Source organism: Gobius niger (genome assembly GCF_951799975.1).
Source record: "Gobius niger genome assembly, chromosome: 4".
Lineage (NCBI taxonomy): Eukaryota > Metazoa > Chordata > Actinopteri > Gobiiformes > Gobiidae > Gobius > Gobius niger.
In genome coordinates, this window is record NC_136855.1 from 42,412,432 (window position 1) to 42,430,516 (window position 18,085).

General features: G+C 45.7%; 1 protein-coding gene across 1 annotated transcript in view; it reads right to left on the reverse strand.

Annotated features, from left to right (window-relative positions):
• adamts7 (a disintegrin-like and metallopeptidase (reprolysin type) with thrombospondin type 1 motif, 7) overlaps positions 1 to 18,085 on the reverse strand; it is a gene marked incomplete at both ends in the record, with an annotated part of 128,729 nt that overhangs the window by 71,946 nt on the left and 38,698 nt on the right. The window contains 2 exons of the mRNA XM_079554538.1: positions 10,191 to 10,334; positions 15,945 to 16,094. Of these exons, the coding sequence (XP_079410664.1) occupies positions 10,191 to 10,334; positions 15,945 to 16,094 (294 nt within the window). The remainder of the gene's footprint in view (positions 1 to 10,190; positions 10,335 to 15,944; positions 16,095 to 18,085) is intronic.

The window sequence follows — 18,085 nt, forward strand, 5'->3', positions numbered from 1 at the left end:
CTCCTTGTGAGACACTTTGCTCCTTGTGAGACGCTTTGCTCCTTGTGAGACGCTTTGCTCCTTGTGAGACGCTTTGCTCCTTGTGAGACGCTTTGCTCCTTGTGAGACACTTTGCTCCTTGTGACACTTTGCTCCTTGTGAGACTTTGCTCCTTGTGACATTTTGCTCCTTGTGAGACTTTGCTCCTTGTGAGACGCTTTGCTCCTTGTGAGACGCTTTGCTCCTTGTGAGACACTTTGCTCCTTGTGACATTTTGCTCCTTGTGAGACTTTGCTCCTTGTGAGACGCTTTGCTCCTTGTGAGACACTTTGCTCCTTGTGAGACACTTTGCTCCTTGTGAGACTTTGCTCCTTGTGAGACTTTGCTCCTTGTGAGACACTTTGCTCCTTGTGAGACTTTGCTCCTTGTGAGACTTTGCTCCTTGTGAGACTTTGCTCCTTGTGAGACTTTGCTCCTTGTGAGACGCTTTGCTCCTTGTGAGACGCTTTGCTCCTTGTGAGACGCTTTGCTCCTTGTGAGACACTTTGCTCCTTGTGAGACTTTGCTCATTGTGAGACACTTTGCTCCTTGTGAGACGCTTTGCTCCTTGTGAGACACTTTGCTCCTTGTGAGACTTTGCTCATTGTGAGACACTTTGCTCCTTGTGAGACACTTTGCTCCTTGTGAGACTTTGCTCCTTGTGAAACTTTGCTCCTTTTGAGACACTTTGCTCCTTGTGAGACTTTGCTCCTTTTGAAACTTTGCTCCTTTTGAGACACTTTGCTCCTTGTGAGACACTTTGCTCCTTGTGAGACTTTGCTCCTTGTGAAACTTTGCTCCTTTTGAGACACTTTGCTCCTTGTGAAACTTTGCTCCTTTTGAGACACTTTGCTCCTTGTGAGACTTTGCTCCTTGTGAGACACTTTGCTCCTTGTGAAACTTTGCTCCTTTTGAGACACTTTGCTCCTTGTGAGACGCTTTGCTCCTTGTGAGACACTTTGCTCCTTGTGAGACTTTGCTCCTTTTGAAACTTTGCTCCTTTTGAGACGCTTTGCTCCTTGTGAGACACTTTGCTCCTTGTGAGACTTTGCTCCTTGTGAGACTTTGCTCCTTGTGAGACACTTTGCTCCTTGTGAGACACTTTGCTCCTTGTGAGACACTTTGCTCCTTGTGAGACACTTTGCTCCTTGTGAGACTTTGCTCCTTGTGAGACACTTTGCTCCTTGTGAGACACTTTGCTCCTTGTGAGACTTTGCTCCTTGTGAGACACTTTGCTCCTTGTGAGACACTTTGCTCCTTGTGAGACGCTTTGCTCCTTGTGAGACGCTTTGCTCCTTGTGAGACTTTGCTCCTTGTGACACTTTGCTCCTTGTGAGACACTTTGCTCCTTGTGAGACACTTTGCTCCTTGTGAGACACTTTGCTCCTTGTGAGACACTTTGCTCCTTGTGAGACACTTTGCTCCTTGTGAGACACTTTGCTCCTTGTGAGACTTTGCTCCTTGTGAGACTTTGCTCCTTGTGAGACTTTGCTCCTTGTGAGACTCTTTGCTCCTTGTGAGACACTTTGCTCCTTGTGAGACTTTGCTCCTTGTGAGACTTTGCTCCTTGTGAGACGCTTTGCTCCTTGTGAGACGCTTTGCTCCTTGTGAGACACTTTGCTCCTTGTGAGACGCTTTGCTCCTTGTGAGACACTTTGCTCCTTGTGAGACGCTTTGCTCCTTGTGAGACACTTTGCTCCTTGTGAGACTTTGCTCCTTGTGAGACACTTTGCTCCTTGTGAGACACTTTGCTCCTTGTGAGACTTTGCTCCTTGTGAGACTTTGCTCCTTGTGAGACTTTGCTCCTTGTGAGACTTTGCTCCTTGTGAGACTTTGCTCCTTGTGAGACACTTTGCTCCTTGTGAGACTTTGCTCCTTGTGAGACACTTTGCTCCTTGTGAGACTTTGCTCCTTGTGAGACTTTGCTCCTTGTGAGACTTTGCTCCTTGTGAGACTTTGCTCCTTGTGAGACTTTGCTCCTTGTGAGACACTTTGCTCCTTGTGAGACTTTGCTCCTTGTGAGACACTTTGCTCCTTGTGAGACGCTTTGCTCCTTGTGAGACACTTTGCTCCTTGTGAGACTTTGCTCCTTGTGAGACGCTTTGCTCCTTGTGAGACACTTTGCTCCTTGTGAGACTTTGCTCCTTGTGAGACTTTGCTCCTTGTGAGACGCTTTGCTCCTTGTGAGACGCTTTGCTCCTTGTGAGACACTTTGCTCCTTGTGAGACACTTTGCTCCTTGTGAGACACTTTGCTCCTTGTGAGACACTTTGCTCCTTGTGAGACACTTTGCTCCTTGTGAGACTTTGCTCCTTGTGAGACTTTGCTCCTTGTGAGACTTTGCTCCTTGTGAGACTTTGCTCCTTGTGAGACTTTGCTCTTTGTGAGACTTAGCTCCTTGTGAGACTTTGCTCCTTGTGAGACTTTGCTCTTTGTGAGACTTAGCTCCTTGTGAGACTTTGCTCCTTGTGAGACTTTGCTCCTTGTGAGACTTTGCTCCTTGTGAGACTTTGCTCCTTGTGAGACTTTGCTCTTTGTGAGACTTTGCTCCTTGTGAGACGCTTTGCTCCTTGTGAGACTTTGCTCCTTGTGAGACGCTTTGCTCCTTGTGAGACTTTTCTCCTTGTGAGACTTTGCTCCTTGTGAGACTTTGCTCCTTGTGAGACTTTGCTCCTTGTGAGACGCTGAGACATGTTTTGGAGCGTGTGCCCTTTAGCCGGGGCCTGAGTCACGCCGGGGCCTGAGTCACGCCGGGCCCGGGCCGTGAAGGACAGGCCTGTGTGTCTGTGACAGCATCTCCAGCCCAGTGTGAACTCTCACATTCCTCATAGTCTAACACCTACAGAGCCACTTCAGAGGATCAGAGGACGCACGGCGGCCTGGGGAGGGCGCACAAAAGACGGGCTGTCCACTGACCCAGAGCGAGGGGGGGTTATCAGGCCGGGGACAAAACATCGCTCTGGTTTAGTCTGTTGGAAACTGTGTATTAATAAAACTATGCACATGTTTGGACTTAAAGACAGTTTCGTTAGATCCAGATTTGGTGCTGATTGGTCTAAGTGTGCCTGGAGGGGGGCCCGTTTCATCCGTCGTAAAAATGTGGCAAGGCAAGTTTATTTGTATGGCACATTTTATGTCCATGACAACTCAATGCTCCTCTCAGCAACACCAAACACCCAAACACAACAAAAATCATTATTACACGGCTCTTCACAACGTCAGTAGAAGCTCCGTTGATTTGAATGGGATTTCTCAACGTTCTACCGGTCATTATTTCCTGATAAAGGACGTCTGAGAAAAATAATGACGAAGTTGGTGTTTTCATATCACTCCGCACGTACGTAGCAGCGACACTATCTGTCCCGTCACTGAGAGAGAAGTCGGGGAATCGTGAGTCTGACTTTCAACTGACCCAGAGATTCACCACCTCCTCCAACTGCACCTTCAGCTAAGTAGCTAGGCTAGCTGCTAGCCTTGCTGCTTCTAGCCTAGCAAAACGTTGCCGAGCAACGCGCAAACTTTTGGGAACTATTTGTCGCGGAAGTCATTAAATAAACCTTTGGACCTTCATAAAAGTGTACGAAGTTTATGTTGTGTGTGTTCAGTTGGAAAATGGCCGAATAATAAGCGGGATAATGTTTAGAACGCTGGTCATTATCGGTAAAATAAGCACCGACAGGGCGAACCGGACCCTCCGCTTTGCGTCGGGGTCTGGTTCGCCCTGAAGGTTCTATACATTATCCCTTACATAAAACAAATCAATCAATACAATCACCGTCACTTCCGGCCTATAAGACATTACTTTTGTCCCACGTTTTAAACCCTGCAGCCAAAACTCCTCATGACCAGATGACGCCCCCTCTCCCAGAGCGCAGTGCACCCAGGGCCCCCGACATTCTTGCTCGGGGCCCTTTGGTGCCGCTTTTACGCCACTGCTGACATGTGTATTATGTTTCACAAAGCACGACTATGTAAACAGTGCAGTCATTGTTCATCCCAGGCTGAGGGACTGTGTGAAGCTGAAGCACAAAGAGCTGCAGAAACGTGAAATAATAACGGCCCCGATACCACCTGTGCACGGGCAGGAAGTTTGACCCACAGGCTCATCAGCACCGGAGAGTCACAGACATGATCAGAGACAACAACATGTGCCGGATGTTCTGCTGTTAATTCCCATGTTTTGCCATTAAACATGGAGCGTGTTCAAAGGTTCAGTCCCACATGATCCAGCACTGGTCAGTATCTGCACAGCCAGGGGTTACAGAGCGAGGGAGCGGTCAGACTGCAGTGCACACAGAGCCTCCACAGCAGCGTTCATCACGACATCAGGAACTCTAAACGCATCAGTAAAGTGTTCTTCCTCCTCCAGCTCCTGGTCTCTGTGGCCTCAGCGCTGTCTGAGAAACACCACAGCTGTGCGGAACTATCCTGACTGTCAGTTACAGTCACTCATGTCTCACTCTCCGTGGTTTGGATTGTGTCATGAATCATCATCGTGAAGCGGTGCAGGGTTCAGTTCGCCCAACACGCCGAACTCTCGCGGGATTTCTGAGTTTACAAACGCATTAGAATCCAAACCAAAATTGATTCTGGCAAAAAAAAGACACTGATTAGCAACTTGGCAATGACAAAAACCACGAGGCGCGACACAAACACGCGACACAAACACACGACTGTTTTCAAAACTCTCCCTGAATGGATCTGTGGTTGATTCTAATCCAAACGTGCGCTCGCCCCCGTCCCAGACTGATGTCAGTGTTAACGGCTCTGTGATAGAAATCTGGCTCTTGTCAGGTTAGACCAGGGGGGCCCACACCTTTGGTCTCCGAGGCCAAAAGTGTCTGTGGGTCTCGGGCCAAACACGGCGATGTCAAGCGTTGTTTTATTTTTCGATCGCCTACATTTGCATTTGATTCTATCCACGCAAACAACATGCTATATTAAAACAAATGCTAACTCTAAAAGCCTAGTTTTAGTAGAAGAAAATCAACAATTGTAGCAAAATAGTGCAAAATGTAAAAAAAAAGACCTGTATCTACAGCACCTACAGTGACTTTACCTCATTCGTTTGTTAACTCAAGAAAATGTGATATTAGATCATTTTGAAAGTGTCAATTCAGCATAAATAAGGCAATTTTCAACATGTGCCTTTGTTAATGTCAACGACCTTTGCAATAAAAGTTGGAAAAATGGGAAAGTTGATGCTACAGCGCCCTGTGATAAACACCAAGACACAACAGTGTTTCCTTAGCTTTGGGAAAGGAGTGAAACAGCGCCCCCAATCTGACGCTGGTGGCCAAACAGTGTACTGCATCCATGTTTCCCATTGAGGATGAATGGAAGAGAGTATTAACCATACACAGCACAAAAGTGGGTCACCATCTGAAACAGAACTGTTTCGGTGGGCCAAATGTGGCCCGCGGGCCCCACTTTGGGCACCCCTGGGTTAGATCCTCACCTCTGGGTTAGATCCTCACCTCTGGGTTAGATCCTCCTCACCCCTGGGTTAGATCCTCACCTCTGGGTTAGATCCTCTGGGTTAGATCCTCACCCCTGGGTTAGATCCTCACCTCTGGGTTAGATCCTCACCTCTGGGTTAGATCCTCTGGGTTAGATCCTCACCTCTGGGTTAGATCCTCTGGGTTAGATCCTCACCTCTGGGTTAGATCCTCTGGGTTAGATCCTCACCTCTGGGTTAGATCCTCTGGGTTAGATCCTCACCTCTGGGTTAGATCCTCTGGGTTAGATCCTCACCCCTGGGTTAGATCCTCTGGGTTAGATCCTCACCTCTGGGTTAGATCCTCTGGGTTAGATCCTCACCCCTGGGTTAGATCCTCTGGGTTAGATCCTCACCTCTGGGTTAGATCCTCTGGGTTAGATCCTCACCCCTGGGTTAGATCCTCACCTCTGGGTTAGATCCTCACCTCTGGGTTAGATCCTCACCTCTGGGTTAGATCCTCACCTCTGGGTTAGACTGTACTGTTTTTATCTGGATCTAATTGTAACGTCTTTACAGCAGGTTTTGACCGAAGTATGAGGCGGATTTATATAAAACAAGAAGCGTTTTGCAGCTCGTGTTTTTATTTTGCTGAATGAGGATGATTAACTAAGGATGTTTTTCTGACAAATCCTTAAAATGCCTCTTGCTGAGTTTCAAGCTGTTGTTGATGAAGCTGAAATAACTGAGCACCGTGATGTTTAACAGCAGTTTCAGATGTTCATCTGCAGCTCAATAGCATGAAATATATATGAAATGTTCAAATCAAACCTCAATGTCTGCCCTGTATATACATTATTATTTATAAAAGATCTGAAAAATCAATGCAACACAGGATCGACTTTCAGAAGCTCCAGTATGATCAAGACTCAAGGCGATACGACAAATACTGGAGAGAGTTTCTGGTCAGGCTGTGTCAGTCAGTCAAACTGAAACACGGCCGTCTCTGCACGAGTCCTGCAGATCCACAGTCTTTGACAATTTCATAATGCAGAGAATTCTCTGAAAGAAACTGAAAGAAAAGTGGAATCCTTTGGTCTCCGCAGACACACAAACCAGTAGCTGTGACGTAAACTCCCACCAGTGTGAAATCTGCCCCCCGGCCTTTCGGCTGCAGTCAAATTGCGGCGCCACAAAAGCTCCTCGCAGCGCGGACTCCCACGTGATGGATTCCAGATGCCGCCGAGGAGAAGCGGGGCAGTATTTAGATATAACACATGTTCTGTTGAAGAAAACGGCCGTGCAGTGTGTCCCTGACAGCAGGCTGGGACCCTCACATACCCCCCACATACCCCCACATACCCCCACATACACCCCCACACATACCCTAACATACCCCACACATAAGCCCCACATACCCCCACTGCCCCTCTGCACCGGGGAATAGAGGAAATCTGAAGGGCGCAATTAGCAAATCACAAAGGCTGTAATTATGTAGCGACGTGTTGTCCTCTGCAGAGGGCGGTCCGCTTAGTTTTACACTTTTGGACAAAATGTTTTTAGTTTTAGTCCCATTTAAAGGAACAGGCCACCGTTTTTACACACTGAGATATGTTCTTACCTAACCTTAGTGGAGTTAATATATCCCCGTCTGGTCTTTGTCCGTGCGCTCACACATACGCAGCCTCTCCCACATGTCACATAGCTCCGAAAAAGCTCACGATAGAAGCTGCCAAGCTCTTCCACGTGTTCCCTATTTAAATAAAGTTACGTGAAGTGTTTTCATGTGAAGTATATTTACACAGAAATGTAACATGTGGATTTTATAAGCAGATAAAAAGGGGGACTGTATTGTGAGGCGTAATGATACAGGAGCACAGCGTCCGCGCAGTAACTCCTAAAGGTTATTGACGGAAGTGAGCGGGGAAGTCTTTAGGAGTTACTGTGCGGACGCTGTGCTCCTGTATCATTACGCCTCACAATATAGTTCCCCTTTTTATTTGCTTATAAAATCCACATGTTACATTTCTGTGTAAATATACTTCGCATGAAAACACTTCACGTAACTTTATTTAAATAGGGAACACGTGGAAGAGCTTGGTAGCTTCTATCGTGAGCTTTTTCGGAGCTATGTGACATGTGGAAGAGGCTGCGTATGTGTGAGCGCACGGACAAAGACCAGACGGGGATATATTAACTCGACTAAGGTTAGGTAAGAGCGTATCCCAGTATGTAAAAACGGTGGCCTCTTCCTTTAAGATAAGATAAGATGGTACTTTATTGATCTCACAGATGGAGAAATTGCATTTGATGAGGAGCATCCGGCAGCAGCACCCATTCAGTCGCACCGCTCTTTTTCCACTCTTTTTTTTCTTAAGGAATATTTAGGGTATTTCTAAATGTGAAGTGCCCGTTTCTCTCCTTATTTTTTTTAAAGCTTCCTGTGGTTCTTAACATTGGTTCTTCTGTAATAAGAACTATTTTAATCAGTCCAATCCCAAATGAACGTCGGCCCCCCGGCCCACCTGCCCCTCGGCCCCTCGGTGAGTAAAACACTTTGCTGAAGGACAAGGACACGCAAACGGTAAGAAAGTCCTGGGGAGGAACACGAGGACGAAGAGGAAACAGAGTCTGGTGTTTCCTGCCTGAAAGACGCCGGTGATGAAAGAGTGGTTCAGGCTCGTGGACAGAGGGACACCAGGCTTAAACATCTCAGACCTTCATCAAACACCGGGAAACGTCACCAACGTGTTCAGTGAAGGTTCTTAAACGCCTGAACTGACGGATATAACGTCCCTCATCAGTAGAACCTCACTGACCCTCATAGAGGGAAAGGGATAATGTGTAGAACGCTGGTCATTATCGGGAAAATAAGAACGTTGGAAAATCCCATTCAAATCAATGGAGCGTTCTGCTTATGTTGTGAAGAGCCGTATAATAATAATAAATAATACTTTGTTCATGTGCGTCCGACCAAATAAATAATAAACCGTGAAATTTGAAAGTGAATTATGTTAATATCGTTGCATTAACGTTGTGATAAAGGTTGTTTGTTGATGAAAACAACACTGTGATTATGAAGCGCTCCTGCTCTGGGAAAGGAAATATATTGAATATTATTAACAGTAAATTGAAGCACAAACATAATCAGATCCGAGTCGCCCCCGTGTCCGTGTCTCCTCCATATTACGAGCCGGGAACAGTGTCTCGTTTCCTTCATTTCTATAATCCGGTTAGAGCAGGTGTCGACTCCACCAGAGTGATTCAATCCAGGAAGATCTCCTGAGGATTCTGACGGAACTCCAGCAGAACGAGACAAAACCGAGGATGAAAAAGCAACAAAAGAGCAACAATACGTGACAGAAAGTGATGAGAGTGTGGCCTGGGAGTCGCCCGGGACCGAGGGACCAATCGCAGAACGAGGAGGGACGGCAAGACGGAAGCTTATTTACAGAGCCAACATGACCGCAGCGACGCCATCTTTAGATCAAACTCATTTTGGGTCACGGGCCACAAATATCAGACAGAATGTTTCCAATAAATGAATAATAATAAGCTTTGACTGTAGCTTCATTAAAAACAACGGCTTACACTGTCCATTCACCACGTGGCTATAATGTGTTGTTCATATCCTAAACTCTTATTATATTAGTGCCCTCTGCTGGACACGTGTGGAACTCTCTCCTTTTTTTAAATGTAACGCCCCCTAGAGGCTAGAATCAGCGTTCTGGTTATTCTTTAAAGAATCCTAACTCTGCACAGGAATGGGCTGAGACTTACTTTCTTTTTTACAGACTCTGGAATTAACGCTCTGCAGGGCGGGGCCGGATTAAGTCGTCTCGCGGGCCGGATGCTTTAGATAGGGCTGCTCGATTATTGAAAAAATAATGATCGCGATTATTTTTGTCATAATTGAAATCACGATTATTCAAACGATTATTTGTTGCCTTTAAAAAAATCCATCAAAAAAAGACAAAAATCCATTAAAAAAATGACAAAAATCCAGCAAAAAAGTGACAAAAATCCAGCAAAAAAATGACAAAAATCCAGCAAAAAAGTGACAAAAATCCATCAAAAAAGTGACAAAAATCCATCAAAAAATCCATCAAAAAATGACAAAAATCCATCAAAAAAAAGACAAAAATCCATCAAAAAAGTGACAAAAATCCATCAAAAAAAGACAAAAATCCATCAAAAAAATGACAAAAATCCATCAAAAAAAGACAAAAATCCATCAAAAAAGTGACAAAAATCCATCAAAAAAAGACAAAAATCCATCAAAAAAAGACAAAAATCCATCAAAAAAGTGACAAAAATCCATCAAAAAAAGACAAAAATCCATTAAAAAAATGACAAAAATCCATCAGAAAAATGACACAAATCCAGCAAAAAAGTGACAAAAATCTAAAAATTAGAAAAAGAAAAAAATATGAAAAAAATTGAAAAAATAAAAAAATAGAAAAAAAAATAAAAATGCTAATGCTAATTTTGTAATCGTTTACTGTTGTAATCGAAATCGTAATCGAACACAGCCCTAGCTTTAGATGTTCTGAATAGTTTAGCTCGAGGGTTTACAGCGGGTAGATCGATATCTTTATTAATCTATTTACCCGTCACATACACTGTCAATAAACATGCCATGTGTGAAATGATCCGCACTCACTCGAGGAAGCGTGTGATGTACTGGCGGCTGCACCGTCAGTAAACATGCCATGTGTGAAATGATCCGCACTCACTCGAGGAAGCGTGTGATGTACTGGCGGCTGCAGGACGACCACCGGGGGAGGGCGGTGCCGTAAAGCAGCTGAGGAGACATGACGAACGGACGCTTCCCCACCGGCTCACACTCGTTCCCACTGCCGTCGTGCTGGATCCCGAAGCTGAGGGACAGACAGAGCAGGGACAACACAGTCAGGGACTGATCATCTTAAAAACAAAACAACGTATTGTATAATGTGGTTTCACACTTTCTTTGTGCAAAACTTATGTCACGTCAGTAACTTGGGTCTTCGTCTTCTTTTTGTTGTTGTTGTTAAGACATCAGCTAACTTCTGATGCTTTTGAGTTTACCCTTTTGTGTACTTTGGGGTTGTTTTCTTTCTGTTTTTCCTTTTTTTTCTTAAGTTCCCCATGATGAAGTACATGAATGCATCCCTACAAGAAAGACAATCAGGCTTTCAAAATAAGAGCGCTCACCAAATTCTGTGTAAACAATGTGAAAATCCAGCCCAAAGGAAATAGAAATTTTCCAACAGATTCCGTGGGTTGAAAAAACATGATGAAGGCCTCATCACACAAAACTTGATTTTTTTTACCTGACCTGACGACTTTCTGCGCAAGCTACTTCTGTGTTGTGTTTTGTGTCTTTGTCGTTTGCTGTGTGCGTGTGTCTGTCTGTTTGTTGTCGTGCATCTCTGGCACTGATTACAGGCGTAGATATGACCTGTAATATGAACATGATAACAAAAATATTTTCTTCCAGCAGGCTGAGCCTCGTATATAATAACCACTAACAAACCTGAAACTAACCACCTGTTGTTCTGTAGCAGACATGTACAGGTGGAGACCGGCTGCAGACAAACGCTCTGACACATAATACGTGTCAAAAGGGGGGATATTGGGTGTTGGTTGAATAAGAAGATATTTTAATGCTGTCAGAAAGTAAACTGTTGTGAAACAAGATCTGCCTCACAGAATGAATGGAGGCCCATGGCCAAGGCCCATGGGCACAAAGTGACCACGGAGAACCTCGCAGGAGGGAAGCGCCGAGGGGACGACATGGATCCACGCCAACCACTGCTAGGTGGTGCTGCCACAGACGACCCCAGAACGCTGACACCGATGGTGGGGACGGAGCAGGCACAACCGCGGCTCCCGACGCTGAAGGGGTGGGCTGTTGTGCGACCTCCGACGCTGGAACCGGCCAACAACAACAACAACAACAACCAGAGAGCCTCACTGCTCGTGTCGGCGTCTTCGAGAGACACCCCCGAGAAGAACACAACGCCCCGACTCCCACGTGTCCCACTCTCCTGCCCAAGGCCATATCTCTGACCCCCGAGACTCGGCCCAAACGAGTGTGGGGAAGGCCCCAAAGAGAGTCTCGTCGCCCCAGAAACACCAGACCTCGCCAGGACCACTGATGCTCTGCACACGCTCAGAGAGAGCACAAGCCGTGAACATTTGCCTTGCACAGGAAAGACTGCACAACCCCCGCATAGCATGCCTCGGACGGATAAGGCTGGCATCGACTCTTGCACTATTATGCTGGCCACACTGGCAGCACCCTTCTTGCTGTCCGGATTCATCATTTTATTCAAAACTCTGTGACTCACGACGTGGCTTGCGTTAACATAATACCGCCTGGTTGCAGGCGTCAAACATTCTAAAGCTCTCTTGCTAATTTTGCCTTTGGCTGAAGGTTTACGGTGACACAATGTTTGCAGCTATAATGTGTTCCTTTTATTGACAAATGTGTTTCTTCTCTTCTGGACTTGTCCCTTATTGAAGAGTCTTTACCCTAAATAGGAGGTTTGGGTGACGGCACATTTGCCCATCAACGACTCCTGTTTTACTTTGTGTCTAAATGTCATGCTTAAATTCGACTCTAATGACAGCAATGTTTCTCCCGAACACAAGTTTGAAGGTGGTGTGATTTCAATGTCTCTGATGCTTAACTGAATGTGATTTATACAAAACTGGGTTTTGTAATCATCAAGAGAGAGGAGTGTTGTGACAACTTTGGTTAAAGTTAAGCCAGGTAACTAAGTTAACGCCATGCGGGCCTGGCCCCCTGCTATGTGACCAGACCGGTTCCTTCCTGTACCCCAGACGGGCCATCTCCATCTCACAAAAGATCCTGGGCATGGTCGTTTCGCACCTAAAAGACAATAGGCCAGCATGGCCCGTCCTATAAAGCATGACAAAGGATCTCACTCTCCCTTCAGCCAGCCTGATTTCATTACATCTCCAAATGTATCACCATGTTTTTGTTGTTGAACCGCCCTTTCATGTATGTGTATAAAACCAGCTACGAAACTTTGCTCCGCAGATTTACGCACAGATCCTCCTGTGCGTACAATCTCCGCATGTGTAATAAACTTCACATGTTGACTAGACAAACTTCTCTTAAGCTTTATTAAGTAAGAAAATCCACAACACAACACAATCAAGACAAAGAGCAGGGACAACACAATCAGGACAAAGAGCAGGGACAACACAATCAGGACAAAGAGCAGGGACAACACAATCAGGACCAGGAGCAGGGACAACACAATCAAGACAAAGAGCAGGGACAACACAATCAGGACCAGGAGCAGGGACAACACAGTCAGGACAAAGAGCAGGGACAACACAATCAGGACAAAGAGCAGGGACAACACAATCAGGACAAAGAGCAGGGACAACACAATCAGGACAAAGAGCAGGGACAACACAATCAGGACCAGGAGCAGGGACAACACAATCAAGACAAAGAGCAGGGACAACACAATCAGGACAAAGAGCAGGGACAACACAATCAGGACCAGGAGCAGGGACAACACAATCAAGACAAAGAGCAGGGACAACACAATCAGGACAAAGAGCAGGGACAACACAATCAGGACCAGGAGCAGGGACAACACAGTCAGGACAAAGAGCAGGGACAACACAATCAGGACAAAGAGCAGGGACAACACAATCAGGACAAAGAGCAGGGACAACACAATCAGGACAAAGAGCAGGGACAACACAATCAGGACCAGGAGCAGGGACAACACAATCAGGACAAAGAGCAGGGACAACACAATCAGGACAAAGAGCAGGGACAACACAATCAGGACAAAGAGCAGGGACAACACAATCAGGACCAGGAGCAGGGACAACACAATCAGGACAACACAATCAGGACCAGGAGCAGGGACAACACAGTCAGGACAAAGAGCAGGGACAACACAATCAGGACAAAGAGCAGGGACAACACAATCAGGACCAGGAGCAGGGACAACACAATCAGGACCAGGAGCAGGGACAACACAATCAGGACCAGGAGCAGGGACAACACAGTCAGGACAAAGAGCAGGGACAACACAATCAGGACAAAGAGCAGGGACAACACAATCAGGACCAGGAGCAGGGACAACACAATCAGGACAACACAATCAGGACCAGGAGCAGGGACAACACAGTCAGGACAAAGAGCAGGGACAACACAATCAGGACAAAGAGCAGGGACAACACAATCAGGACAAAGAGCAGGGACAACACAATCAGGACCAGGAGCAGGGACAACACAATCAAGACAAAGAGCAGGGACAACACAATCAGGACAAAGAGCAGGGACAACACAATCAGGACCAGGAGCAGGGACAACACAGTCAGGACAAAGAGCAGGGACAACACAATCAGGACAAAGAGCAGGGACAACACAATCAGGACCAGGAGCAGGGACAACACAATCAGGACAACACAATCAGGACCAGGAGCAGGGACAACACAGTCAGGACAAAGAGCAGGGACAACACAATCAGGACAAAGAGCAGGGACAACACAGTCAGGACAAAGAGCAGGGACAACACAATCAGGACAAAGAGCAGGGACAACACAATCAGGACCAGGAGCAGGGACAACACAATCAGGACCAGGAGCAGGGACAACACAATCAGGACCAGGAGCAGGGACAACACAGTCAGGACAAAGAGCAGGGACAACACAATCAGGACAAAGAGCAGGGACAACACAATCAGGACCAGGAGCAGGGACAACACAATCAGGACAACACAATCAGGACCAGGAGCAGGGACAACACAGTCAGGACAAAGAGCAGGGACAACACAATCAGGACAAAGAGCAGGGACAACACAATCAGGACAAAGAGCAGGGACAACACAATCAGGACAAAGAGCAAGGACAACACAATCAGGACAACACAATCAGGACAAAGAGCAGGGACAACACAATCAGGACAAAGAGCAGGGACAACACAATCAGGACAAAGAGCAGGGACAACACAATCAGGACAAAGAGCAAGGACAACACAATCAGGACAAAGAGCAAGGACAACACAATCAGGACAAAGAGCAAGGACAACACAATCAGGACAAAGAGCAGGGACAACACAATCAGGGACAACACAATCACGAATCACACGCACTTCATATCGTGTTCTTTTGTTCACGTGTTGAATAAACCCACTCACAGCCTGTACAGCACACGGATCATGTTCAGCCTGTTCTCGTTCATGTATGTTCTCGTTCATGTATGTTCTCGTTCATGTATGTTCTCGTTCATGTATGTTCTCGTTCATGTATGTTCTCGTTCATGAATGTTCTCTCCGTGTGCACAATAACAAGGTCAATGTTAGCCGTGTGTGTGTGTCTCTACAGAACAGAGTTTTCTATAAAAGTGCATCAATACTAATATAAGGTGTTTAAGGCGAGACACTGCAGGTGAACAGGGAAAATAAATAAATGTAGAAACGTCAATGTGAAGCTTGAACATCACAGATATAAATGTGAGAAAAAATGTGTTTTGGGCAACGAAATCAAACTAATGAATTGATCCAGATTAAATGTTATGGTTTTATTTTATTGACATATTAGTGACTAAGATTTTTTTCAGAGGGATTTTGGATATTTTGTTCAGTTTTTCAATAAACTAATCATCAGTGAAAAAATCTGTAAAAACAACAAACGCCACAATATATGAAACGTCCAGATCGTGACTTTTCACAAGTTTTTGATGGTTATTTATTTCACTTTTGTTCATCACAGAGCTACAAAACCACAGATAAGGTGGATTAGAGAGTCTAGTTTCATAATAACAATAAAATAAATAAATAACTCCGTGTGTTCACTCCCATGGTCAGCAGCTCTAACGCTGTTTTAATAAAGATGCCTGATCTGCTCCAGAGCAAAGGAAGTGATGCCCCGTTTGTGAACATTGTTTTTGCCTTCATGGACCTATTATTATCATTATTATTAATCTAAAACACTACATTTCCGACCACAGAGCCCGGATACGCCCACAAACAGAACCAAAATAGCTTCAAATCCTGGGAAACACTTTATGTTTGTGTCCGAGCTCTCGGGTTTACGCTCGAGCAGCTCAGCACTGAACAGGCGTGGACTGGGTTTTGGAAATGAAGAACTCTTTTGTTGTTGTTTTGTTGTCTTGTACAGAGCCTTTATGGTGCAGATCTGTGTTTGTTGTGAAGCGGCACAGACACGGAGACAGAGACGGAGACGGACACGGACACGGACACGGTCGTACTTGTGTCCCAGCTCGTGAGCCACGGTGAAGGCCAGGGGCAGACACAGACAGGGACAGAGACACAGACGCAGACGCAGACGCAGACGCAGACGCAGACACAGGAGGCGGTCGTACTTGTGTCCCAGCTCGTGAGCCACGGTGAAGGCCAGGGGCAGACACAGACACAGACACAGACACAGACACAGACGCAGACGCAGACGCAGACGCAGACGCAGACACAGACGCAGACACGGTCGTACTTGTGTCCCAGCTCGTGAGCCACGGTGAAGGCCAGGGGCAGCCCGGTGTCCTCACTGATGCTGCAGCTGCGGTGGGACTGGCACATCCCGGCCACGTGGGACAGGCCCAGGGTCTCACAGGGGGAGTTCGCCGACGCACAGATGTCCTTCCTGAGAGGGCACGAGAACAGCAATCACAACATTCTGAAGAGCCCAGAGTTTAACATGGAGGTGGAGCAGCTGACGGTAACTATGGTAACTGTGGTCACTGTGGTCACTGTGGTCACTGACTAAACGTATGTCTTTATATCTCACATCTCAGTCATTACTGGAGGAATCCACATAGACACAGACGCATCTCGTCATAGAAGGGGGCGTGGCTTCGCCGAGGGGGAAAATAGAATCTTTAGAGAAACACAATTTTCCCTCTTTTTAGACATTTTCTGGTGGAATATGAACTTATTTATCACATAAATAAAGTCAAGTGTAAATCGGGCCCATATGGATATTTTCTCACAGCAGATTGTTCAGTAGAAGTGAAAAAACGGCAGTTGTAGCAAGCGCTAGCTAACCGTTAGCATTAGCCCGATGCTAACATGTAGCATCATGTTAGCATTCTCTGTTATTCATGTATTTTTGGGCTTTTGAACCACTTTGCTCCTCCCCATGTCTTTGTATCTTTATTTAGTAGAAACTATATTCATAATTCAGCGTTTGTTACAGTAGTTTTTTAATAATTAGAGAAAATATACATTTTTTCCAATTTGTTTCCCCCTGAACTGTTTTAAAAAATGACCATATATGGGCGACTCCAGAGATGCGTCTGTATCTATGAAACAAACTGGTGATTTCTTCCAAAAACTGCATTTTTCCCATAGATACAGACGCATCTCTGGAGTCGCCCATATATGGTCATGTTTGAAAACAGTTAAGGGGGAAAACAATTTTGAAAAAATCTAAACTTTATCTAATTTTTTAAAAACTACTGTAACAAATGCTGAATTATGAATATAGTTTATACTAAATAAAGATACAAAGACATGGGGAGGAGCAAAGTGGTTCAAAAGCCCAAAAATACATGAATAACGGAGAATGCTAACATGATGCTACATGTTAGCATCGGGCTAATGCTAGGGGTTAGCTAGTGCTTGCTACAACTGCCGTTTTTTCACTTCTACTGAACAATCTGCTGTGAGAAAATATCCATATGGGCCTGATTTACACTTGACTTTATTCATGTGATAAATAAGTTCATATTCCACCAGAAAATGGCTAAAAAGAAGGAAAAAAGATTCTATTTTCCCCCTCGGCGAAGCCACGCCCCCTTCTATGACGAGACGCGTCTGTGTCTATAGAGCTGTATTGGCCCCGCCCACCATCTGACATTATGACATCATCACATCCTAAATCGTGACGCCGCCTTTTCACCGGGGCTCATTAACCCTAATTATTCACTTTGTCATTTTTTCCATATTTTCCCAAATTTACCCCATTTTTTTTGGTCTTTCTTTCTTTTTTTTCCTTTGAGTTTTTGATGAACAACGGCGTCAAAACTTCTCCACTGCAGAGCAACAGCGAATCGCCTCATTTGAAAGCTAAGGCCGACAAAACTGAATGTAGCTTTTCAGCCGCATTGTTTTTGCCATGTTTTTGTGGCTTTTTATTGCTTTGTCATCACTTTCTGTTGACACATTTTTGTTGCCTTTTTCATCCTCGTCTTCGAAGAGTTTCGTGGCGCTAGGCTAGTGCGAGGCTAGTGCATGTCTATGGTATCAGCTAGCCTGCATTAAAAACAGTGTGACCCGCTCCACAGAGCACCTGAGGCGAATCACTGATAACACCAGACTAACCATATACATGTCTGTGTCCATAGAATCATTTAAAACACCTTATACTTGAGCAGCATCAGCTTCGTGGTTGTACAAGCCAGTGTTTCCCAACCAGGGGTACGGGGACATTGTTGTAATCATCTTTTTAAAGGAACAGGCCCCCGCTCTCCCAGCCTGAGATACTGAGACCTGAGCTTAGACGAGTTGATCCGTACCCGTCTGGTCTTTGAGCCCGTGGGAGAGCCTGGTCACTTCTAACTTCACCTCCGTTTGGAGCCATAGGAACACACTGAGAGAGGCCAAATGTAGGGCTGTGCAATTAATCGAAATTCG